The sequence below is a fragment of the Quercus robur genome, chromosome 4 (genome assembly GCF_932294415.1).
Source record: "Quercus robur chromosome 4, dhQueRobu3.1, whole genome shotgun sequence".
Lineage (NCBI taxonomy): Eukaryota > Viridiplantae > Streptophyta > Magnoliopsida > Fagales > Fagaceae > Quercus > Quercus robur.
In genome coordinates, this window is record NC_065537.1 from 81,174,355 (window position 1) to 81,200,301 (window position 25,947).

At 32.4% G+C, this 25,947-nt stretch overlaps 1 protein-coding gene across 5 annotated transcripts in view; it reads right to left on the minus strand.

The window, feature by feature from the left end:
* Positions 1 to 17,738, minus strand: part of LOC126724270 (putative disease resistance protein RGA3) — a 131,010-nt gene extending 113,272 nt beyond the window's left edge. For 2 of the 5 annotated variants that reach the window (XM_050428814.1, XM_050428811.1), the window contains exons 1-2: positions 14,019 to 17,737; positions 13,660 to 13,740 (exon numbers count right to left, since the gene is read on the minus strand). In XM_050428814.1, coding sequence (XP_050284771.1) covers positions 14,071 to 17,571 — 3,501 coding nt within the window. In that variant the 5' untranslated portion in view covers positions 17,572 to 17,737 and the 3' untranslated portion in view covers positions 13,660 to 13,740; positions 14,019 to 14,070. Of the gene's footprint in view, positions 1 to 7,691; positions 8,018 to 8,168; positions 8,241 to 8,508; positions 8,627 to 8,754; positions 8,830 to 8,974; positions 9,033 to 9,190; positions 9,524 to 10,218; positions 10,379 to 10,499; positions 10,675 to 10,793; positions 10,892 to 10,977; positions 11,106 to 11,210; positions 11,291 to 11,903; positions 11,968 to 12,407; positions 12,553 to 12,644; positions 12,708 to 12,801; positions 12,890 to 13,156; positions 13,479 to 13,659; positions 13,741 to 14,018 lie in introns of all 5 variants that reach the window. The other 3 variants (XM_050428815.1, XM_050428813.1, XM_050428812.1) reach the window with 3 other exon arrangements.
* Positions 17,739 to 25,947: the final 8,209 nt, after the last annotated feature.

Consider the following 25,947-nt stretch of genomic DNA (forward strand, 5'->3'; position numbering starts at 1 on the left):
ATCCATTCAAAATGTTATTGGATTCATTCATATTATTTAGCAATATATATTTAAACTAGCCATAGAAGAGACTAAACCGTCTGCCAACTTTTATGCCATTAACAACTAACCATTCTCTAAATCAAATTGAAAATATACACACCATAACCATACTTTGCAAAATCACAAGCAACATAGGCTGTACAAACTAACATAGAAATTACACTATTGTGCATGGTCAGAATAGAAGTTCTATGAGTTACTCGCTACCAGTAAAATCTGCATTGATTAGATTGTCGCCATTTGGTTTTTTTTTTTTTTTTTCATTTAATCTAAATGACCCAAGTGTAGTGCCAGAAGCAACCCAACACTGAGTTGGCTAGACTGGCTATAGATTGACTATTGCGGGAAAGGTTATCCGGAAAGCACTCCCGCATAAGATTTATTTATAAAAATATTATTTCTTTAGAAAGATCTCACACACAAATATTATGAAGAAAAAAAAATCCCGAAAGAAAAATAGCCAACCACAAACAAGAGAGAACACTAAAGATTTACGTGGTTTAGCCTTTAGCTTACATCCATAGGCGACGATAAGGAAAAAATTTCACTAACAAATATGGAGAGTACAAAGGTGGTGTAGAACTACTCTCACAAACCCAAAACCCATTACACCCAAATAACTCTATATCACAGAGTTCTCTCTCAACTTTTAATATAATTCAAGGCTAAACAATAGTTGCCGTCCATGCAAAGAGGTCAATCTGAAAAAAGCTAACAGACAACCCAAATCAAAGTCACATGACTCACATCAACATTGACCATCCCAGTTACATAATTACTTGATTCAGGACAGCCATTGCATCATTAATGGCTTGACATCATTATTCACTTTAGCCTCTACATTCTCCTTGTCTAGCTAGGAACATTGTCTCCCAGCTCTTTTAGTTGCTTCTAGTTTGGTACAAAACTGAGTCAGCTTGGTTCTTTTTGTCTATGGCATCCCTCTTTTCCTTGTCTTCCTTTTGCAAAATTTTAAGCTTCTTTAACAATACTATCCACCTGCAACATTTTTATTTTGTACATACAAACATGGGGTTTAGTAACATAATTAGGTTAGGTTTACAGGTATTAATAAAAAATGTGAATGTTTCCATTTTAAAAAATAAAAATCCAAAAGCATAGATACTTGAAATGCTAAGATTTCAGAAAGAAAAGAAAGATGTAGGTTCTTTGTAGAACATGGTAGCATCATTGAAGTTACAAAAATGAAGATATAAACGCATTTTTCAGTTTATATACAAATTAGAACAAAAACAAAGGGGGAAAGCAGCTAATTCCACTAATGGTCTAAATTTTTCTTGATATATATATATTAGTTATTTCTCAAATAGATTCAATAATTATAGGCGAAATTACACTATTGGTCCCTAAATTTTACCCTGCGAGCACAATTGGTCCCTCAAGTTTCTAGTGAGCACTATTGGTTCCTTAAATTTAAAACATGAGTGCTGTTAGTCCTTTTGTTAATTGCCGTTAGTGTTATTATCTATGGCTAACGGAATAGTGACGTGACATCTTTTTTCTTACATTGAAATTTATTTTTATTAAAAAGAAGAAAAATAGATTTTACATGTATTATATGCCATGTAAATTAACTTTAAAATAAATTTATACGCACACGTTTTACTTAATTAATTCATTCACCATTATGTTAAAAGCTTAAAAATAAAAAGTCTCCCCTTATCCCTCTCGTCTTCTTCCCCCTTATCTCTCTTGTCTTCTTCCTCTGCCATCTGTTGGCAATGCCCAAAATCAAACTCTAATCTGGTTGGTTCATTTGCACAATACTAGAGATTACCTTTTTAGTCAACAGTGAATATTTCAAATTCAAATTACCTTCTTCTCAAATTTGAATGTAATCTAAATCTCCCCTTTAATTTCAATTTCAATGGGTTTCTAATCTAAATCTAACCTTAATCTTCTTCTCATATCCAAATCTAAGTGTTCACAAGGCATGATGAAGCCATATGGAAAAAGAAGAAAGAGGAACAGCTCCATACATAGGCATATACATCCAAATTCAGACCCTATTTGTACTAAAGTACCGCAATTGTTTCAGATACAATTGCTTCAACAAAAAAAGAAAAAAAAAAAAAGATAGAGGATTCAATGACAGTTAAGGACTAAAATAGAAAACCAGGAATGGTGTTTGAAAGTTCAAATACTAAACTCATATTCGGTATGTGAAAGTTCAAAAACACCCAAAAAAAAAAAAAAAAAACAAACAAACAAAGACCCACTCTTGCACCCAGAAAAAATCAACACTATCAATAAACCCACTCTCGCCTTTTTCATCCTCAAAAAAAAAAAAAAAAAAAAAAAAAAAAAAATCTCAAATCTCAAATAAAGCAAATGGAACTCATGGCAAAATAGATGATCCAGCCAAGAAGGCAGAATGGAGATGAACAGTCGGCTTACATTTAAATTTTGAAAGTTTTTATTTTAAATCCTGTTTTTTAATTAAAACTAAAATCTGACCTGTAAGTTTCTTTTTAAAAGAAGCTGCCAAGCCATTTTTGTAAAACATTTGTAGTAAATAGATGTCATGTCATTGTTCTATTAGCCACATAGGCAATAACACTAATGGCTGTTAATAAAAGGACTAGCAGCACTCATGTTTTAAATTTGAGGGACTAATAGTGCTTACTTGAAACTTAAGGGACCAACTGCGCTCATAGGGCAAATTTCAGGGACCAATAGTGTAGTTTCGCCATAATTATAGTTAGCTCAGATAGTTTGGGTTTCAGGCTTATTCAAACTCATTCTAATAATATCTCTAGCCAAAACGTCTTCAACCACAAAATTCTAATTCATGTCTTCTGTTAAGAATTAAAACTTGCTATATCTAGATTGAACAAAAACCAAATTCTCTTCAAAACAACAGTTTTTGCAAATACATACCTCATCACTTGGCATGGTGTGATGGTGCTAGCACTAGTTTTAGTGTCTAAGCTCATTCATAAACAGAGCACTGATTTTCAAAATCCTGGAGACAAAGACAATGACTCAAAATTCAGTGATCATTTTAAGGTATATAGTAGTACAAATTGAAATTTAAAAAAAAAAAAAAAAAGATAAAAAAAGCATTGTACAAATTCATAAAATAAACTTGATAGTATAAATGAAAAAAAATAAATTATGCTTTATATTTAATATGTTTGGGTTCATTTGGATTGTGATTGGACTCCAGATCTTGCCTTACTCCAGAAGTGACCAACACCATATCGTTAGTTTAACGAATTTTTTCTACAAAAGGGCATATATGTCATTGTAGTTTTAAGCAATGGTTTTTTGTTTTTTATTTTTTAATAAAAAAAATAGATTAGATCTTAGAAAAATAGCTTTCTTTTCTCTCATGGTTTTAGATTTCGCTTTAATGAAACTTTCTTCTCAAATAGTAGTAGTGAGCGTTGGATAGGTTGTGAAAGATCATGCTTCTAAGCCGAATCTAACATGTTGAATGCATGGAAGACCAGAGGGATAATTTATGAACAATTTTTTTTTTTGAAGTGACAGAAGAAACCTGCCTTGGATGAACCATAGGAGATTTAGTTATATCTTCATTATAATTTTGAAATTATTTTTTACATCGATTGCTATTTTGTTTAGCACCTGGGATTTTAATAGTTTGCTACATTGTGTATCTATTTTGTTTAAAAATGTGTCCACATATATGCAACTTAACAAGGACTAGATATTATTCTGTATCAAAATGTAGCATTCTAATCATTAATTACTAATTAGTGTACAAAAATATGCTTATAATTTACTAGCCTCTATGCATGCGCATTGCACGTGCTCAAAGACTTTTTTTTTTTTTTTTTTTTTCTAAAATTTTTTAAGTAGTAACTGTAATTTCTTTTTTGAACGTGTGTTTAAAAGTGTAGGAGTTTTCTTAGTAAAAAAAAATAGTGGTGTTTTATTTGGATGAAAAAGGAATTAAAAAAAAAAAAGCCAAATTTTAGGGAATAAAAAGATTAACATTAAGGGGAAAAAAAAACCTAAATTTTAGGATTTCTCTTTTTGAATTTAAAAGGATAGTAGCTATAGGTGTTGTAGAAAGTATAGATAGATTGGTTATTTGTTTGACATTTATGACCCAATTTTTAAGAGAAGTTACCCTTCATCAATGAGGGTATTTTTTAATCATATAAAAGTTCAATTTAAAGAAGGGAATCCTCTTATATATAGTATAGATAAGTTCATGTCCATGTTTTATAAATGTTTTAATAGTGTGTGGAAAGAAAAAAGAAGAACACGAATACATTTGTGGGGGTTCGAGGATGAGGAGGACTAGGAGCGATATGTCCTTCATCAATTCATTTGTAAAGCACCTTCAACCCGAGAAGTTGGTTTACCCGAGAAGAGGATGGGAAGGTGCACAATTTCTCGTGAGCGCCCGAGTGGGAGAAGTAGCCTTCTAGGAGAGGGCCAAGGCAGCTGGGAGAAGTTTCCTGTAAAAGCGTACCTACTACCTCCGCATTAAATTCATAGCAACAACTTTATTAGCTGCATTAATGAAGAAATGACACCTGAACAATAAATTCACAGCTAAGTAGCCCCTTTTACCACCTTCAGCAGAACTTTGATGGGACAAGTGTCCTAAGAAAAGCCTTGAAGTGTACAAGTGGAGGGCTAGAATGCAAAGGAAAGAGTGTATAAAAGAGAGGGGAACTCCCCAATTAAAGGGACCTTGGGATTTTTCTAAGAGAACATGATTAAGAAGATAAGGATTGGAATAGTAGTGGAGGACAAAGCTTAAGACTTACATAGAATTCTTGTATAAGAACTCATCCTCAGACTGACCCAAGGATAGTATTGATATTAATTACTCTTTGAATCAATTTCTTCCATTCTTGCTTGGATCTTCGGCCTTAGACCTAAACTTAATTAAACTTACATCATAATCTTCTTCCCATTCTCTATACAAATTATATTGTTTTGGGCTTAATTTTAAGGTAAGGGCCTCACTATTCTCAGTGGGCTTGAGCCATCAATTTTCTAGCACTTACAACATTAATACATAGAAAAGAGAACATGAATACATCTCTTGACCATGAACATGACGTTGTTTATAGGTGCCACGTGCATTACTAAATGTCACACTTGTATTACAGTGTTGTATGTTTTCGGTCGTGGTCCCATAATGGACTGGACCAGACTGAACCAAACAGAACAGTAACCAACTATATTTAAATTTTAATATTTTGTATTTATATAAAAAAAATTAAAAAAAAAAAACCAAAAATCTCATCACCCATGATCTCACTCTCATTCTCTGTCTCACTTGTTTTTGTGGTGTTGTTATACATGATAGACTAGGGGCTAGCTATGGCTCTCACCTCACTTAATTGCTTAAAAATGGTAAGATTTTCAATCGAACAATTAGATGCAAAATATAATAAAAAGATTGGTCTTTCTTACTTTTATAAAATTCCAGACATGAAAATCATATGAAAGTAGATGATTTAAACTCTTGACTAACATATAATTTTGACAAAAATATTCTTTTCGGTCTTGAAATATAATTTATATTTCTATTCTTTCCCTTAAAAGTTAAGAGGTTCTATTCCTGTTCTTGAAAATTTATAGTGTCCATCTATCTATTTTTGTTATGTTTTTTTCTGTCTGTGTGATGGAATGCATATTTTAGGGATCAAAAATCAAAATAGAATCAAGACTATTTTAGGAATGAAAAAAAGTTTATCTTTGAAATATGGTTTAATTTTTTTATTTTTTTGTCATTTCATTAATTAAAAAAAACATAATAAAATTGGAGGAAAACACCAATTGTTTATGGAAGAATGAGAATGAAGATAAAAATTGATTATATTTTAACCCATAATGAATTATCTCCAACGTTCCTTCTATTCTAATGCTTGAGATAGGAATCTTGAGCTCAAAAACTGAGAAGGTGACAGGCGCGTAGGCAATAGTGGCAAAAGACTTGATATTTGCTTTGTTTGTGCCATCACAATTCACAATGCTTTCAGTTTTTAGTTTCTTTCATAATTTGATCTTATTAGGCAAATCTTTTATAAAGAAACAACTTTAATCGGAGGGCTGCTTTACCCTATTTGTAATGTTCCACTGCAAATATTACTTTAGCCATAGAATAGTACACTATAGGAAACACGAGGTGTAATGGGATCCTATAAGATAGTCCCTCCGTCTCACTTTGTTTGTCCTTTATTCTATTTTGGGATGTCCCAAAATATTGTCCTGTTTCTAAAAATAAAAGTTATTAGTTTACTAATGTCCCTTTATACCCCTAAGCCTCATTAAGAATAACTCCTTTTAAAAAAGCTAATAAATTTATTTAATGGTAGTTTTGTAAACTTATACATTTTTATAAGGCAGACAAGACAATAAATGATGTTCCCTTAAAATGTTTGACTTTTCAAACAGGACAAACAAAGTGGGACGGAGGGAGTATTACACTTTAATTAGCATTGTTTTGCTATAGTAAAATCTGCATTGATCAGATCGTCGCCATTAGCTGCTTTACCGGTTGATCTAAATGACCCAAATGGAGTACTAGAAGAGTTCTCCCAAATAAATAATATGAGCGAAGAAAAAAAAATAGACAACCACACACGAGAGAACACCAAGGATTTACGTGGTTCGGCCTTTGGCCTACATCCACGGGCGGCAACAAGGAGAAAGTTTCACTAATAAATATGGAGAGTACAAAAGTGGTATAGACCCACTCTCACAAACCCAAACCCCAATACACCCAAATAACTGTATATCAAAGAGTTCTCTCTCAACTATAACATAATTCAAGGCTACACAATAGTGGCCGTCCATGCAAAGAAGTCAATCCGATAAAAGCTAAACATCAACATTGACTACCACAGTTACATAATTTCCTGATTCAGGACAGCCATTGCATCTTTAATGGCTTGGGTAGAACCACCAGAGATGGCATCCATGACCTTTTAGCCTCTACATTCTCCTTGTCTAGCTAGGAACATTTTCTTCCAGCTCTTTTAGTTGCTTCTAGTTTGGTACAAAACTGAGTCAGCTTGATTCTCTGTGTCTACAGCATCCCTCTTTTCCTTGTCTTCCTTTTGCAAAATTTTCAGCTTCTTTAACCATCCTATCCACCTGCAACATTTTTATTTTTTACATACAAATATGGGCTTTAGTAACATAATTAGGTTACTAATATAAAATGTGAACGTTTCCATTTATTTTTATATATTTATTAATCTAAAAACATAGATGCATAAAATGCTGAGATTTCAGAAGCTCCTTGTGCTACAACATAAATTATAAGGAAAAAAAAAATAAAAAATTGAAGTTACAAAAATGAAGACATAAAAGCAATTTTCAGTCTATATACAAATTAGAACATAAACCAGCTTTGGGGGGGGGGGGGAGAATTTGCGGCCACTGCCAATGGTCTAAATTTTTCTTGATATATATATATATTAGTTATTTATCAAATAAATAAATTAGTTATGGTTAGCTAAGATAGTTTGGGTTTCAGGCTTATCCAAACTCATTCTAATAATATCTCCAGCCACAGCATTTTCAACCACCAGATTCTAATTCATGCCTTCTATTAAGAACTAAAACTTGCTATATCTAGTTTGAATAAAATCCAAATTCTCTTCAAAACAACAGTATTTCCAAATACATACCTCATCACTTGGCATGGTGTGATGGTGCTAGCACCTGTTTTGGTGTCTTAAGCACAAGCTTCCAAGGGATTTGTTGTCCCTCATGATCTCTCTCTCACCCTTTTTTCAGAGAGATAAATACCTCTCTTTCACCCTGATAGACATTAATCTCTTCACTGATCTGTCCATCTGCTGTGCTGGAGAACACCTCTGCTGATTTGAAAGTTGGTGAAGTTGTGTTCCTTGGGATAATCTTTGTCATTACACCACCCAAAGTTTCAAGTCCTTCCACGGTGAGACATCCAAGAGCACAAAGTCAATAACTTCTCCAGCTAAAAAACACCAGTCTGGAAATAAATGAGACAAAAATAAGTATTGATGCCTCAACAGTAAGTGCAAGTTCCAATAACTATTAAAATAGACAATATTAGAAATAGAGAGCTCTACTTGTTTTTTCATGTGAAGAAAAATAGAATGATCCCAAAACAAGAAAATCACCTTAGCTGTTGACTTGTTGCACTTGTTCATATGGTTCTGAATATGCCTCTAATATATACACATCCTTTCATTCTGTGTTTCCAATTCAAAAGTGATAAGAGTCAAAAACATTACAATTTGAGTTACTAAATAGGATTAGGATAGTTAATTAACATTTTTATGGTATATGTATATATGAAAACATTATGATTTGAGCAGAGTAAGGCCAACCCTCCCCTTTTTGTTGTTGACTTTGGAATATTTATTTGACTTTTTTGTTTGATTTGGAAGCAAATTGATTAACTCAAGCACCATAGTGTTGATAAGCACAAATTGGAAATCCCAATGTGAGTAGAATTACCTCATTGATATCTTTGAAGTAAAGCATTGTATCTCTTAAGGAAGTTTCAACTGGTGCTCAAAGCCTATGAGAATGTTAATTGCAGTTGTAATCCAGTGAACTTAAGCAGGCAAGTAGACTACCAGATGACAAAAATAGAGAGTTCAAAATCAAAAGAAAGAAAACTGAAGTGATGGAGACAAAACAAATACAGTGATATTACAAAAAAAAGAACTATGCATTTGATGTGAGAATTCAATTGGTTACCTCTATATTTTCATTTTATTGATCCTATCTTTGTATCCAAATAGTGTGCTTAAGGTAAAATCCATCACAGCGCTTCTGCATGTCCAAACTAAGTTATTATTGTACAATGAACAAAAATCAGACATAATGTAAGAACCCAAAAACCACACTGGATATTCTTGTTTGTTGATAAAAATAGGTAGTAATAATAAAGTGTTAAAGCTAACAAAATAACAAATACCTGAATATAAAACAGCTTCCTAAAGGGTAGTTGTCACCAGAATGTTATTGATATTACCCTATTTATTCAAAATCAAGAACCCAAACAAAGAAACGTCATTTTGTAGTTTATATGAAGGCAGAAATCATTAGAATGAACAAATAAATGTGAATCATATCTAGAATGAAATTTTTATGCAAAGGGAAAAGAGAATGAAACACAAATCAAGATAATCACCTAAGCCATAGACTCGTTGTACTTGTTCCTAAGGTTCTGAACCAATTCAAATTCACATTAACATTGACTACCGAAGTTACATAATTTCTTGATTCAGGACAGCCATTGCATCTTTAATGGCTTGGGTAGAACCACCAAAGATGGCATCCATGACCTCATTCACTTTAGCCTCTACATTCTCCTTGTCTAGCTAAGAACATTGTCTCCCAGCTCTTTTAGTTGCTTCTAGTTTGGTACAAAACTGAGTCAGCTAGATTCCTTGCGTCTATGGCATCCCTCTTTTCCTTGTCTTCCTTTTGCAAAATTTTCAGCTTCTTTAACCATCCTATCCACCTGCAACATTTTTATTTTGTACATACAAACATGGGGTTTAGTAATATAATTAGGTTAGGTTTACAGGTACTAATAAAAAAAGTGAATGTTTCCATTTTTTTATTTTATTAAATTGAAAAACATATATGCTTGAAATGCCGAGATTTCAGAAAGAAAAGAAAGATGTAGGTTCTTCTTGTTTTTATATTTATTACCTCTTTCAATGATGTTACCATGTTCTACAAAGAACCTACATCTTTGAAAGAGGTAATAAATATAAAAACAAGAAGCTTCTTGTGCTACAATATAAATTATAAGAAAAAAAAACATTGAAGTTAAAAAAAATGAAGACATAAAAGCATTTTTCAGTCTACACACTAATTAGAACATAAACAGGAGGGGGGAGGGTGGATTTGCAGCCACTGCCGATGGCTATGGTTCTAGAACTATAATATAAGAAAACAGCATATTCCACTAGTGGTCTAAATTTTTCTTGATATATAATTAGTTATTTCTCAAATATATAAATTAATTATAGTTAGCTAAGATAGTTGGGTTTTAGGCTTATTCAAAATCATTCTAATAATATCTCTAGCCACAACGTCCTCAACCACCAGATTCTAATTCATGCCTTCTGTTAAGAACTAAAACTTGATATATCTAGTTTGAGCAAAACCCAAATTCTCTTCAAAACAACAGTTTTTGCAAATACATACCCCATCACTTGGCATGGTGCTAGCACTGGTTGTCCGTCACAAACTCTCTCTCACCCTGATAGAAATTAATCTCTTCACTGGTCTGTCCATCTGCTGCGGTGGAGAACACCTCTGATTTGGAAGTTGGTGAAGTTGACACCACCCAAAGTTTCAAGTCCTTCTATGGTGAGACATCCAAGAGCACAATGTCATTAACTTCTCCAGCAAAAAAACAGAGTCTGGAAATAAAAGTAATAAAAAAATAATAAGTTGAATTAGATAATAACAAGAAAAGGACAAACCTGAACTACAGCCCCAAGAACAAAAACTTCATCCATATTTTTCAGCTCCTAAACAGCTGGGATACAAGTTGAATTACATCCATATCTTTGGAAAACTTTGCATCTCTCAAGGAAGTTTCAACTGGTGCTTAAAGCTTATGAGTTGTAATCCAGAGAACTTAAGCACGCAATTAGACTACCAGATGAGAGAAAAAGAGAGTTCAAAATCAAAAGAAAGAAAACTGAAGTGATGGAGATAAAAAAAATACAGTCATATTACATATGTCTAATAATTTCAATTGTCAAAAGGCATACCTGTCTAACAAATCTGAACACAGTTCTTCAAATTTGACACTAGTCAGCATGGTGTCAATGTGTTTTGGGCCATCCGAATGGCGATAATGAAAGGTAAACTGGAAAAGCAAATGTTTTTCTCTGTGATTATGGCAAAGAGAGAGAGATCAACTTAAAGAAAGAAGGCATAGAAACAGCCACATACCTAATATTATTGGTTTGAGTCAGAGATGACAGCTCCATCTTCGCTTTCTCAGCAGTCTCTATGAGACGTTGTAGAGCTTGCCTGTCATTCAGAAGATCTATGCCTTCATCTTTCTTAAAGTTTATTCTCTATTTAAAATTATAGAATGTAAGTGTGTAATTTAGTAACAGCTAACAATAAATCAGAAAACAAAGAATATAAGCTAAAGATCTACTAATTTATCTTGTTTCAACCTTGTTGAAATCATCACCTCCTAGATGAGTGTCGGCCAAGGTAGGACGTACCTCAAATACTCCATCTCCAGCCTCAAGAACTGCATAGGAAAAACATAACAGAAGTATATAAGGTTCATTACCTATTCCTTATATATTTACATGTCACAACTCAGGATTCTTCAAATTTGATTATGATCAAACATAATATTTGATTATAGACAAGTTTTACTGGTACCTTAGCTGCATCAGCTTCTCAAATCTTGAAACTATCCAAGCAATACATCCCATCATCAGATTTCCACAGAAATTTCTTCAGATTATCTGATTCTTCTTGATAATTGGCATATTCTAGATGTTTAATCCCTATAAAATATTTCTCAAGATAGTTCTTATAATTAAGTTCATATGGATGCTTTAAAGTACAGTTATGTATATTGGTAAAAGGGTTCCAAAAAAGCATTAAAAAAAAAAAAAATTCATCACAAGCTTGTTTTGTTATTGAAACAATTACACTAAGATAAATGTTTGCATTCAGCTTAGGTTTCACAAAGGGTGGCTGAAAAGTCTAAGAACCAGTCACCCTGAAATTGAACTTTAACTGAAGATAGGCAGTAATATTGTTGCTAACACCAAGGTACAGTCTTCATCTGATTCAACCCTGTAACCTAATCTATGTAATAAGATATATAAAGATAGGAGTAAGATATGCACCTATTTATCTTCTTGTAGTTGCTGTAAATTCACTAAAAACTGTCTGTTTCCAAATTCAAAGTTCCTGCATACAGAATTCAATAACTGATAAGTTCACTAAACCTGAAACAAAAAGGAGGAATGAAGAGAGCCAGTATTTGGTAAATTCAAAGTGAACTTAGAAAGGAGATGCATGAATGTAAGAAAGTAGTGGCGTTAAATCCCTCTGATCAACTGACCAGATCTCAAGATTTTTTTTTTCTCAATAATATTGATGTTATGAAGCATCTACCTAAGTGAAAAACATTTTTTTTTTTTCCCTTCCCAGTTCCCAGATAACAATTTACTGAGATAAAACTAAATAAAAATTTATAGTTGCATTGTAGAGAACATGATTTTTATTACTCATTTTATGATTCATATGGTTACAGAGTGAAGTGAGTTATAGAAACTAAAGCTAAAAACTGAGAATCGTTGCCTACTTGTTTTAATTAAGAAATAAATATAGTGAGTTGAAATAATTACCTGTTTAGGTTGAAAATTTTCAATAGCTTCATTAAAAAGTTGTCAAATATCCAAGGAATCAGCTGCGAGCATAATGAAGCCATTCTTGAAATGGAACAACCCTTCCGTTAACACCTAGTTGTGATCTTTATCCATGCCAAACTACCTGAAATAAGTTTTAGAACATATGAAAATAAGCATATAAATGAAAGGAAAAAAAAAAAAGATTTTCCAACAACTTTTTCATTAGAGGCTTACATAATTGGAGTATCGACTCGCTTTGGAGATCACAAACTCTGTTCTGTTTTTATATTCCATATACTGCACAAAAATTATACTTCTAATTGAAGGAAAACAAGAGGAATTTGGATAATTTATCTACAAAGAAAACTTAATTTAAAGGAGATGAATGGACCTGTAGTAATAGTGGACCAGAACATCCTTCTGAAATACATTCAATTAAGGATTCGAGCAGTCTTGGACCATTTCCCTCCAATTTCTGCCTGGAATCATTCCAAAAAAGTGAAGAAAAAAACATAAAACAAAGTTTCCAATATCATGTTTCATGTCAGTTTGGTTTACAAAAAAGAGGACTATGCATTCGATGTGAGAATTCAATTGATTTTTTTAATCCAAACTAAGTTATCATTGTACAGTGAACAAAAACCAGCAATCATGTAAGAACCCAAAAAACCATATCTGGATATTTTGTTTGTTGATATAAATAGGTAATAATAATAAAGAGTTGAAGCAAACAAAATAATAAATACCTGAATATAAAGCTGCTTCCTAGATGGTGGTTGCCAAATAATGATCTCTCACCAGATGTTATCAAAATATCAACAAGTGCCAGACTTCAATCTATTTAGTGTGATGTATGGAATATATGACAAGTGTGGATGTCAGTTGATTTTTCCGAAGAACCGGAAGCAAAGCACCATGCCAGGGCAGGGGACAGGAAAAGAAACGGCTCCGAAGAAAGAAATTGGGGTTCCCAATGCTTCCCCTGACCATCAAACAACAAGAGAGTGTAGCTTTTTTGAAGAAGTTAAGCGCTTGAAATTGAGTACTGCCTTCCTGAGTATACTTCGCCTAAAGAACGCAACATAAAAGTGTCATTTTATAATTTATATAAAGATAGAAATCAATAGAATGAACAAACAAATGTGGATTTATGCATCTTCCCTCTTGGGTCCCCTCTTAGTATGAGATTCATATCTAGAATGAAATTTTACGTGAGGGAAAAAGAATGAACCCAAAATAAGATAATCACCTTAGCTGTTGACTTGTTGCACTTTTTCATATGGTTCTGAATATGCCCAGATACATACACCTCCTTTCATTCTGATTCATTCTGAGTCAAAAACATTACAAATTTTTTATTAATAAAAAAAAAAAAAAAATTGAGCAGTGTAAATAAAATTGGTTGCTGAAAGATCAATAAAATTTAACAAGAAAATCTCTGATTTTTGATTACCAGAAAACCTAAACAAAATACCAAAATAAATAAATAAAAGTCTCTGGTTTTTAAAGAATAGAATTCGAGAAAGTGACAGATTCTAATTAAATATATGGAAATCAACGTAGCATAGAGAAAAAGCTCAGTTTCTTTTGAAAGCATAGAATGCGTACCAAGTGAAAGAGGGGAGTGGCCATTGATGTAGAGCCGTTTGCTGCTGTGGTCTCAATACGTTGCCCATATGATTTCCAAATTAGGGAAATCCTTTCCGATTTTATTTTTGTATTTTTCCTCTAACTGAGGACACTTACGAATTCTCAGATTTCGTAAAGACTTGAGAAAACCATCATCGGGTAGTGTTGTGAGATTGGGACAGTTGTCAATGTAAAGTTTTTCAAGTGAGATTGGATTCCTAATTGATTCGGGGAAAGTAATCAAATTGGGTAAGTCTTCAATCCACAGCCACTGTAAAGAAGTGAGACAACTAATCTCAAGAAGTGATGTCAGATTAGGCTCGCATCTTTTAATCCAAAGAAATTCAAGTGAGGTGAGTTCCGGCAAAGTCATTAAATTTGGACAGTTTGGAATGCGGAGCTCTTTTAGGGTGGAAATACATTGAAGACCCACAGGGAGAGACTTCATTTTCGGAATACCTTCGAAACGTAAATCACGGACACAATTGAGGCATCGCCATTCCATGCCATCATCATGCATGTCTCTTAATGGATCGAACTCCTCGCAATTGTCAATTGATAGCGAACAGAGGGAGGTGAGATTACGCACCGCTCCAGACATAGATGTTAGTCTAGGGCAATTCCCAATATATAGTTCTTTGAGAGAATGTAGTGCCCACTCAGCCGGAAGAGACTCTATATCTTCTATAGAATACAATTCCATCTCATTTAATTTGGAGAGAGGAGAAGAAGAGGATAATGAAGAGGAGGAAACTGACATTGTCTCTTGCAAAGGCTTGAATCTGACGTTGTTTAAATATAGCCTTTCTTCGAGATTGGGAAACAGGGGCATGGAAGTCATTTCAGGGCAATTACGAATCCACAAAGAAGAGAGAAGAGGAAATAAAGGCAGTGAGTTGTGAGACTGATCTTGTTTATGATCTGGTGTTGACGCAGATGTTGTTGCGACTAAATCCCTCCCTGTTCTCCCCCACCATCCCTTCAAATTAGGACATTCCTCTATTGTGAGTGACTTTAAAGATGGGAAGAACGTTGCTGATAATGTTGTGGATGAAGCAAACACCTCTTTACTCATATCTTTATCGGATATGTACTCCAAATCATTCATCATAGCAAGCATTAGAGATTTTAAAGAGGGGAGATGAGATAATGGCGGCAGATATCGGCATCTCTCACAATTTTCTATCCTTAAATCAACAAGATTTATGAGAGAATAGACCCAACTTGAAAATTTCACACCCTTGTACTGATGCACTTCCAAATGTTTGAGATTTCGGTGTGGCCGGAGGTTTTCTAATAACTTCTCATCTTCATTATTATCTACTTGATCTTGATGATCCCATTTTAATATCAATTTTTCAAGATGTTGCTTCTCCCTTAAATTCACAACAATGGATTCTGATTTAGTTTCTTCCAACCGTTCCAAATGTGAGATCTCTAATGTTCCTTGCAGGTTTAGCTTCCTCAATTCACCTAATCCACCAGTGTGGGAGGAGGTGCTCACAATGAATAATGGTAATGTTTGAAGTGAAGTCATTTGCCCTAATCCACAAGGCATATGACTCAAATTATCACAACCATCATTATAAAGATGTCTAAGGCTAACCAATTCTCTTATGTCTTTGGGTAATTCTTTAAGACCTTCACAACTACAAAGTTTTAATGTTTGCAAATTCAACAATGTAGTAATTGAATCAGGGAGAGTTTCAATATCCTCATTAAAAGAAAGATCGAGGTACTTTAGATGCATTAGCTTCCCTATAGAATTTGGCACTCTTGTGATCTTCAATTCATGTAAATCTAATGCACGCAAGCGTTTGAAACTCAAAATAAGAGTATTCAACGTTGACTCATCCAAAGCATTAAATTTATACCCTTCACATGTTTGAAGAAATGTACGTATCTTGTCTGATTTAACCGATGACTTTAAAGTTTCAATAAAAGACAAGTCAATAAAAAATGGACATGATACATGACGATTTTTTTCATTAATATTTTTCCCATGAAAATCAAGGAGCTTGCACTCCTCGCCTGCGATAGATTCTGCAAGATCATGAATTAAATCATGCATCTTGTATTTTAGGAGTCCATATGAATCTATTACTTCTTCAAAGAAAGACCTCCAAAGTAAATCTTTGAAGTACTTATCACCAACATCCTCTAATTGTTGGTTTTTGTTTGATGATTGGATAAACCCCTGTGCTATCCATAGTTGTATCACGGTGTCCTTATCCATTTCATAATCCTTGGGAAACAAAGAGCAAAAGACAAAACAATTCTTTAAATGTGATGGGAGATTATCATAACTCAACTTTAAAATTGGATAAATCTCATTTCCTTCAATTACATTTGCTAGTAAATTATCCTTCACAAGTAACCATTCAGATGCTGTTTCCTCACAATATAGCACATTTCCTATGGACATTATGGCAAGGGGTACCCCTTGACATATTTTTACAATCTCCCTTCCAATTGTAACTAATGTAGGATTATTGGCCACTTGCCCTTTACTAAATGCCACTTGCTTAAATAAAGACCATGATTGTTCTTCGGAGAGACCATTGAGAATATATGGTGAAACTGTGTGTGTAATCTTTGCAACCAATTTACTACGAGTGGTTATTATAATCTTACTTCCTTTTGAACCACCCATTAAAATATTTATCAAGTTAAGCCATTTTCCACGATCTTCATTCCATACATCATCCAATACAAGTAAATACTTTTTTCGATCAATTTTTTCACGAATTTGACTTTGTAATTGATCCATTTCCAGATTTCCAGGTGCATTACCTGTAGCAGATGCTATTATTTTTTCAATAATTATTTTCAACTCAAAGATATCAGACACACATACCCACATTTTTAACTCAAAATAGTTTTTGACTTTCTCATCATTGTACACGTATTGAGCAAGTGTAGTCTTCCCTAAGCCCCCGATCCCCACAATGGGAATGACCGAAACATTCTCCTCTACATTAGAGTCCAATAATAGGTCTATGACAGCCTTTCTATCATCTTCCCTCCCAATAACTTTTTCTTCACGTACAAACGAGTGAGTTGGTTCCCTCTTCCTACTCACAACATTTGTCTCTACATGGTATTCTTCCAAGCGAAAGTTTTTCCTATCTTCTGCTATCGCATTTAGTTTTTGCCTCATTGCCTTTATTTTACTACTCATCTTACCATGAAAAGCTAGTTGGTTTGACTTTGAAAAGAAAGTGCGTACCTCTTTTGTGACTTTATTCCCACTCACCGCTCTTCGCCGCATAGCTTCAGTGGAAAACTCACTCAACAAGTCATCTGCATCATAAACTGCATCGTTGAGCTTTTGGAGCCAGTCCTTGACTTGATGGTCATGACTCTGTTTCTCCGCTGCATCCAGAAGTACAGCTTGAATTGAGGACACAGTGTTCTTGATTTTTTCAAGCTCACCTTTGACACCCCATAGTGATCCAATCTCTTGGAAAGTCTGAGAGCCCAAATTTTCAATCATTTTCTGTACAAGACCAAAGAGGATTGCTTCGGCCATTTCTTCTTAGTGGCTGAAAGGAATGCTGAGAGAGAGAGAGAGAGAGAGAGAGAGAGAGAGAGGAAAGCTAAGAGAGGATGGCTTGTAGTGATGAAGTGTGAGTGAAAGTAATGTTGCTGTGAAAGAGGGCTGAGTTAATGAAGACGAATGTCTTTAGTTTTCTTTTTCATTTTCTTGGTACAATAATGCAAAGAAATAGCAACCAATACTATCGAGAGCACATGAAGACCAATGTGAGTGTTGGGCCCCTTCTGCACCGAAAGAAAATGGGTGGGACAGAGGCTTAGTTGGAAATTTTGTCCACTAGCCGGAAAATTTTTGTTGCAGTCTTATCATCATTCTAATGGAAGACCATGTCCAAAAGTTGGGCCCCTTTTGCACAGAAAGAAAATGATTACTCGTCTCCACATGGTATTCATCGTTATTTATGTATTCCTACTCTATTTCAATGTAAACACAAGGCCTTGGGCCCCTTTTGCACAGAAAGAAAATAAGTGGAATAGAGGATTACTCGGAATTTTCTTCCCTAGCTGGAAATTTAGTGGGTCAGTCATATCATGAATTTCGCATTTAGTCCAAGAGTTGAGCCCCCTGAGAATTGCACCAAACAAGCCTTACTAATTCAAATTCACATTTAAATTTCAACAATTAATTGCGTGATAATTGATAAAATGATGTTTACAAAAAGTTTGGCTACAAACATGTTTTAAAGTTATTTTATTTCAACCTATTATGTAACAATTAAAGAAACCATTCATATACAATTTAAATCACATAACATTTTTAATGAGTTATGTGACTTGTTTAAATAAAGAAAAAACTTATACAAAAATTGAATTGTAAGAATTTTTATGCAATCAAATATGTGGTAGTTAAAAAAACTATCCACGTATACTTATAGTCAACAACATTTTTAATTTGGTCCAAAAAAAAAAAAAAACAACACTTTTAATAAATTATGTGACTTTAAATAATACACATAGTTAACTTATAAATAGCCATATGATGGATTGAATAAAAACTCTTGCAACTCAAGTTTGATATAAACCTAAATAATACATATGAATTATTTTATGTATCACCATTTCTTGGTAGTAGCTGAAAGGAACGCTTAAAGAGAGAGAGGAATGCCACCTAAATAATACACATGCTTAGAAGTGAATTGTGAGTAAAAGTAATGCTGTAGTGAAGGGTGACCGAGTTTTAATGTGGGCAAATATGATCGATTTCATTATTTTTATTTTTCATTTTCTTGGTACAATAATGCAAAGAAAAAGCAACCAATAGTCTCAAAAGCACGAGTCACAACGTGACTGTTGGGCCTCGGGCCGCGTTTGCATCGAAAGAAAATAAGTAGGACGGAGGATTAGCCGTTAATTTTGTCACCAAGCTGTTAATTTAATGTGCCAGTCATACTATTTTTTGAAACAAGTCATACCATCTTCTAATGGAGGAGAATCTTATTTATCAAAATAATATAGTAATAATAATAATCGACACCATGTCCAAAAAAACAACTTATAGAATTGGGACCCTTCTGCAAAAAAGAAAAAAAGGAAAGAAAAGGCAAAGTGTGAGACATTTTCACATTCTAATGGAAGAGAGAGACTATGCCAAAAGTTGGGCCCCTGATCGAGAACTGAACTAAACTCATGGTACTGTAATTTTAGGCCGATAACCAGTTTTTGCCTTCTTTTTTTTTTGGTTGAAAAAAAGAGATTATATCTTAGAAAAATGTATTCTTTTCTCTAATGACTTTAAATTTTGCTTTAATGAAACTATCTTCTCAAGTTGTGTTGGACTTTAGATAGAATGTGCACTTGTGCAATATCATGTAATGCTGAAGTCTACTGTCCTGATCAATAATAATATATTTAATTTTTATTAGATTCTTTATATATAAATTTTGCAATCATCAAGTTTTTAATTTATTTGTTATTATACAATTACAAACATTAAAGGAACCATAATCCCAAAACTTATAGAATTGCTCTACTCGGTTTTGTCATTTTCTTGGTACAATCATACATAGTAAGTCTAATATAAAAACCGAACCAAATATGAAAGTCCAAAAATGAGAACTAGTTTGAAAAGTGAAATGTCAAAATAAAAATAAACCCAAGGACTAAAAATATACTTTTGTCTTTTCTTTTAATATAAAATTTAATGTCGGGGTGCAAAATATAACAAGAGTCATAGTTTAGGATGCAAAATGTATATTCAAAAAGTTTAGAGTGCAAAATAAAATGTGGTATTATTTAAGGTGGTAACATGTAATTTCTCCAAAACTTGACCTGACAAAACAAGAGGTTAGAAACATTAATTGCTTATCAAACATTATTATGAGCCCGTTTGGATAGGCTGTTCACAGAACCTTAACGCGCGTTTTAGACAAAACGTGATTTGCCAAATCGTTTGGCTCCACAAAATCAGCACGTTTGCGTTTTCAAAATCCAGATTTTTCACGTTTACAAAACACTGTAAAGGTTTGCCTTTTCAGAGACGCAGATGGGCTAACCGCTATTTTTTTCTTCAGAAAATAAAAATATCACCAATACCATAAGAAATACCAGCTTTATCCCTTCCCCCATGTATACCGTACCGGAACCTTGGCCGGTACAGGAACGCTAATAATTCGTTCCGGTTTAAATACCGGCCGTACCGGAGTCATTCCGGCAATACCGAAGCGAATACCGAATTTTGGAAACTAGATTTCTAAGAAATTGAAGGTCTTTGAAGAAGAATAAAAATCGAAGAAGCAGTTGAGGCTTTTGTGAATCTTTGAAAAAAAAAATCACCTGTCGTTGCAGATCAATCAAGCTGCTGCTTCTTCTCATTTCCTTGATGCTACCTCATGAACTTCTTCTCTTTCTTTTACTTCTAGCAACTTCCTTCTATCCCACTTTTTCTTTTTCTTTGTTTTATCCGGCTGTGAATCTCAATGCAAAATTTTGAAACTTGTGGTCAGTAATGGGAGAGAAAGAAAAGTCTTCAAGTTCACTTTTTACCCATCCAAATGGTCATGTCATTCACGTGGCCTGGTGTATTTTTTATTCCCTTTAACTGTATTATGGTATTACTCTTTAACTCAAAAAAAAAAAAAAAAAAAAAAAAGTACAATAGTATATATATACTGGTTATCAAAAATATATATATTATAATAAACTATATATTCTGTACATTAGTTAAATAGTATCAGATATTTGTCAACAATGATCGTTATTAGCTCATTGCTGCTCAGAGATTTTGGGAAAAAAAACTTTACCATTGTTGGTAGAAGTATAGATTCTTTGATGAGGTTGATAAAAAAAAAAAAAAAAAAAAAAATGACAACCTTGAATACTCACTTTTTTGAAACCATATGGATAACTTAATAACAACCCGAAGGGCCAAAGGGAGTAGCATAATTAGTTAGGGACATTTGCCTCATTAAGTGGAGGTCACTACTGTTCCTCTTCTTTGGGGCCAAAACTTGTTTATCTTAAAAAAAAAAAAAATAGATGACTTAATGATAACATTATCTACCTTCATTTTCAAGTTTCAACTCTTTGTCAATGACTTTGATGAGCTCTACTTATTTCATGATCTTAAATTTATTTTAATACTTGTTTGATTCCCTTGAGTTATACCAATTAGCTCTGCTTATTTTTTTTAGTAATTATTTTAATATAATTATTTTCTTAATCATTTTAATATCTTCCTCTTGACAGTTTTTTTTTCAATTTTAAATTATATAAATTTCTCTCCATGATTCCAACAACGACAACATCATTATTGTTATTATTATTAATGTAATTGTCAGGCTTAATTACATATTTTTAAAAATAATTAAAAAAACACTAATTAAAAGAAAAATGACAAAATAACCTTAACAAAATAGTTAAGTCCTTTTTTGGAATTTACACTCCAAACAGCCATTTTTAAAACAGCTTATCCAAATGCTTAATGTAGTTTTAAAAATAAAAAACGCATATTTTCACATTTTTACCAAACGCTTATCTGTGGTTTTTAAAATGATGTTTTCAAAACGCACGTTTTAAAAACGCTCGTTTTAAAAACGCACCTTTATGAACAGCCTATCCAAACAGGCCCTATATATGTATAAAATATATGGTATAGATATTAGATATTATACAGTATGATTCAAAAAAAAAAAAAAAAGATATTGTTTCTCAAAAAAAAAAAAAAAAAAAAGATATTAACTACACACAAGAGAAACCTCCTGCCAAGTTTTATGCCATGAACAAGCCACCCATTCTCCAAATCACATTGATCATTATGGGATAACTAGGCTACCTTGAGTCATGATGTAAACTCACAGCCAACATAGCTAGAGGGTTGGCTAGAAGTGAAGGGTGAGTAAAAGTAATTATGCTGTAGTGAAGGGTGACCGAGATTTTTTTTTTGATAAAAGGGGTGACCGAGTTTGAACGTGGGCAAAAGTTATCGATCTCATTAGTTTTATTTTTTATTTTCTTGGTACAATAATGCAAAGAAAAAACAACCAATGGTCTTAGGAGCACATGAAGCACAGCGTGAGTCATGTTAACGAGGAGAAAATGAATGGAACAGAGGAGGATTAGCTGTTAATTTTGTCCCCTAGCTGTTAATTTATGTGTTAGTCATGTTAACGAGGACACCTTTTCCAAAAGTTGAGCCTCATCTGCACAAAATAAATAAATAAAGAGTGAGACCGAAATTAGTTAATTTAATGTGCATTTTCACATTCTAATGGAGGAGAGACCATGTCCAAAAGTTGGCCCTCCGATCAAGAACTGAACTAAACTCATGGTACTGTAATTTTAGCTAACCAGTTTTTGTCTTTTTTTTTTTTTTTTTGAAAAAAAAGACTATCTTAGAAAAATGTATTCTTTTTCTCTAATGGCTTTAAATTTTGCCTCAATGAAACTTTCTATCTTAATTTGTGTTGGACATTGGATAGGTTGTCCATCCAAGATGACATTGGGTAAAATTAATTTTTGATCCTCCATTATCATATATAGTAAAAATGTATACCAGTCACATACTTGCACAGTAGATTGAAATTTGTGTATGATTTTTTTGAAATATATTTGATTTTGTAGATTAAATAATCAATACGTATTATTTGAAATTGTGCTTTTGATTTTTGTATTCCTTCCTATTATTGTCATTCAATTATTTGAAAACACACATTGAGGTTTCTATCTCAATGGACAAAACAAATTTCCATTCAACTGATTATAGGATGCATTTGACGTAGTTTAATTTTCTTTTTTATTCTATATTTTGTATATTTCCATTTGCTGGATACTCTTTTATCGTTGTTTGAACTCACTTTTAGTCTCTTTAATAAACAAGTTAGATTTTCAACATTGAGTTAAATTCTGTACCTATAAATACAAATTTCATTATTTTTATGTTGGATTAGATATATTTATACCGACAGATATAAATAATGTTGAGTTGAATTGGAAAATTGCACTTACATCCACAATAACCACACTAGAAGTCATCTTATATTATTATCATTTTGTTGATAATTTTAATAGTTACAATTAAATTCTGAATGCCATCATTGAAAATATTAGGAAGTGCTAATTAAATTACATATATAGAAGAGTTGCCAAAAAGAATGAATGCATAATCAAAAGCGATCTTCTATCCTGTTTGATAAGATTATAGAGGCAAAAAAAAATTTCTTAAGGACATCATAAATGTTTTGAATGATATATAAACACTTGCGTAGTAGTTAGTAGAGCAACAAGGACCACACTAATTAAATAATATTCAGCAACAAGACTGCATTGAATAAAACCAATCATTTGAACTATAGAAAATTGTTCAAATGACTAACAAAAAGCAGAGTTGCCAGATAGAATAATTAATAAATTTCCCGTAAAGTTTTTAGAAATAGCGTAAAAAACCATCAAGAGGAAGAAGAAAATCAAAGAGAAAGAGAGAGAGTACTCGTATTTTTGTTGAACAAATCTTGGAATGAATAAAAGAGAGAGGTGCATAGGTAGTAATAACAAATAGGAAAATGCTAATGAGTGCCTTTAGAGCACTGGTTAATAATTTATTTTAAAAAAGTTTTTATAGAAAATGAAAAAAAAAAAGTAATTAATATTTTGATGACTTTTTTCATTTTCTATAAAAGTGATATCAAAACTTTCTTAAAATGAATTATTAATGACTGCCCTAAACGCACTCCTTAGAATGACCCTAACAAATATATGGGAAAAAAATCGGTTGATTAAAACGTTGAACAAATCTTGAATGAATAAAAGAGAGGTGCATCGAAAGTAATAACAAATATATGGGAAACACGAGATGGCATAGATATTGATATTACAGAGTCTCCAGACAGTACACTGGGAAAAACGAGATGCAATGTGTTCTTTAAATATTACACTGTTCGGAGTGATCTTTAAGATATTACATATTAACATCATGAGATATTTGAAAAAAGAAATCCTCTTGATATTAACTACACACAAGAAAAGGAGGACCGAGTTTCAATGTTGACGAATTTCATCGATATCATTAGTTTTATTTTTCAGTTTCTTGGTACAATCAAGCGAAGAAAGAGCACCATTGGTCTCAAGAGCACATGAAGCACAACGGAAGTGTTGGGCCTCGGGCCCCTTCTGAATCCAAAGAAAATTAGTGGAACCGAGGATTAGCTGTTAATTTTGTTACCTAGCTGATAATTTAATGTGCCAGTCGTATCATCATTCTAATGAATTCAGGGGCGGAGCCAAAAATTTTGGTTTTGAGGTCAAGTTATTATGTTAATATATTACTTAAGACAAACTTCTACATACACATATAAAAATTAATTTACTAAGAGAATTTGTCATCTTCTAAATTTTAATGAGCATATAAAAGTCCTGTATTTCTTCTATTAGATACGTACAAAAATTTATCATTTTTACATAGTTTAATTTGTTAAATCTCTTAAATTATATAATTTTAATATAATTTCTCTTTCTTTTAAGAGCACCATTGAAATGACTCAAAATTTGTGGTGGGACCAACTTCAATTTTTACATGCTACATTTTTTAAAATGTAAATAATATAAATACTATAAAATAATTTTTTTTAATTTTGGGCGGGCCTCTGTCCCCCCGCCCTTGTGTGTAGCTCCACCACTGCTAATGATTCTAATGAAGGACACCTTATTTTATAGAAATAACAATAATAATAATGGGTCATGTTAATCGGTGTTGACCACTGGGCCTTGTAGCCTAAGTGGTACCCGGTTCACCTTGTAACCATTAGCGCACAATTACCTAGCAAAAAAAAAAAATGTTAATCTATGCTGCAATGTAACAATGGTTAACAATCCACTTTAGGAAAGTTCTGTTTTGATACCATTTTTATGGAAAACTAGTTACAGACCCACGCATTGTGCGAGATAATTCTTTTTAGGGTAATCTTATTAAATATATTTGGGGTAATAAGTAATAACACTCTCCCATTCTGGTTATATTAATAACAAAATATTTTAAATTTATTTAAGAACATTACTCATAACTTTAGAATTAAAATACAAATTCATAAAATACCAAAACATTTGAAATGAAAAATCTCTCCATAACTCATTGGGAAAAGAAAGGGAAAAAAGAAAAGAAAAAAAAGAAGCAAAAGTCATTACTTAATATTTTAAAATACACTTTAATTTAAAATTTTAAAATAAGAGATTTTAATTTTAAAATTAAGGATAATTTTGGAAACTGCCTTAAGCACAGGCAGGTTAGTACATAATATTTTAATATTAATTTAACAATGTTTGGTCAAACAAATGTAAAGAGTGAAAATATTTTCTCCCTTCAAGTGTGGGGTAGAGTGTCATTTCTTCAAATCTCAAGGAAGGAGAATCTAATTACCCCTATATTATTATTGTTGATGTTGTTTTTGTTGTTATTAATCATTGATTTTTCATTTTCTTTGAAGTTAATAAAAACCTTACATATACCTTTTTATTTATTTATCGAATATACATTTTTTTAACCTTTACATATCTTTTTTTTTTTAATGTGAATCTTTACATATACCTTAAGTAAACTCTATATATTCCACTTCTCTAGATGTGTAAAATCATGGACTACTACTTCATAATAACAATAGCTAATTAGTTTTATCACTTTTTTCATAATTTCATTTATAACATTTTTTAATATTATCATATATTTATTGGCTAATGATTTTCATAACAGAGGTGTTAAATGAGATGTAACATTGTTTATTAGATTTTTAAATGTAATTGTGTATGAAGATTATATATATATATATATATAAAGTTAAATGAAATGTCAAAAAAGGGATTTCAAAATTTTCTAATTTTATTTTTTATGTAATTTCTATTATTACATGAGAACATCTCCTTTTAG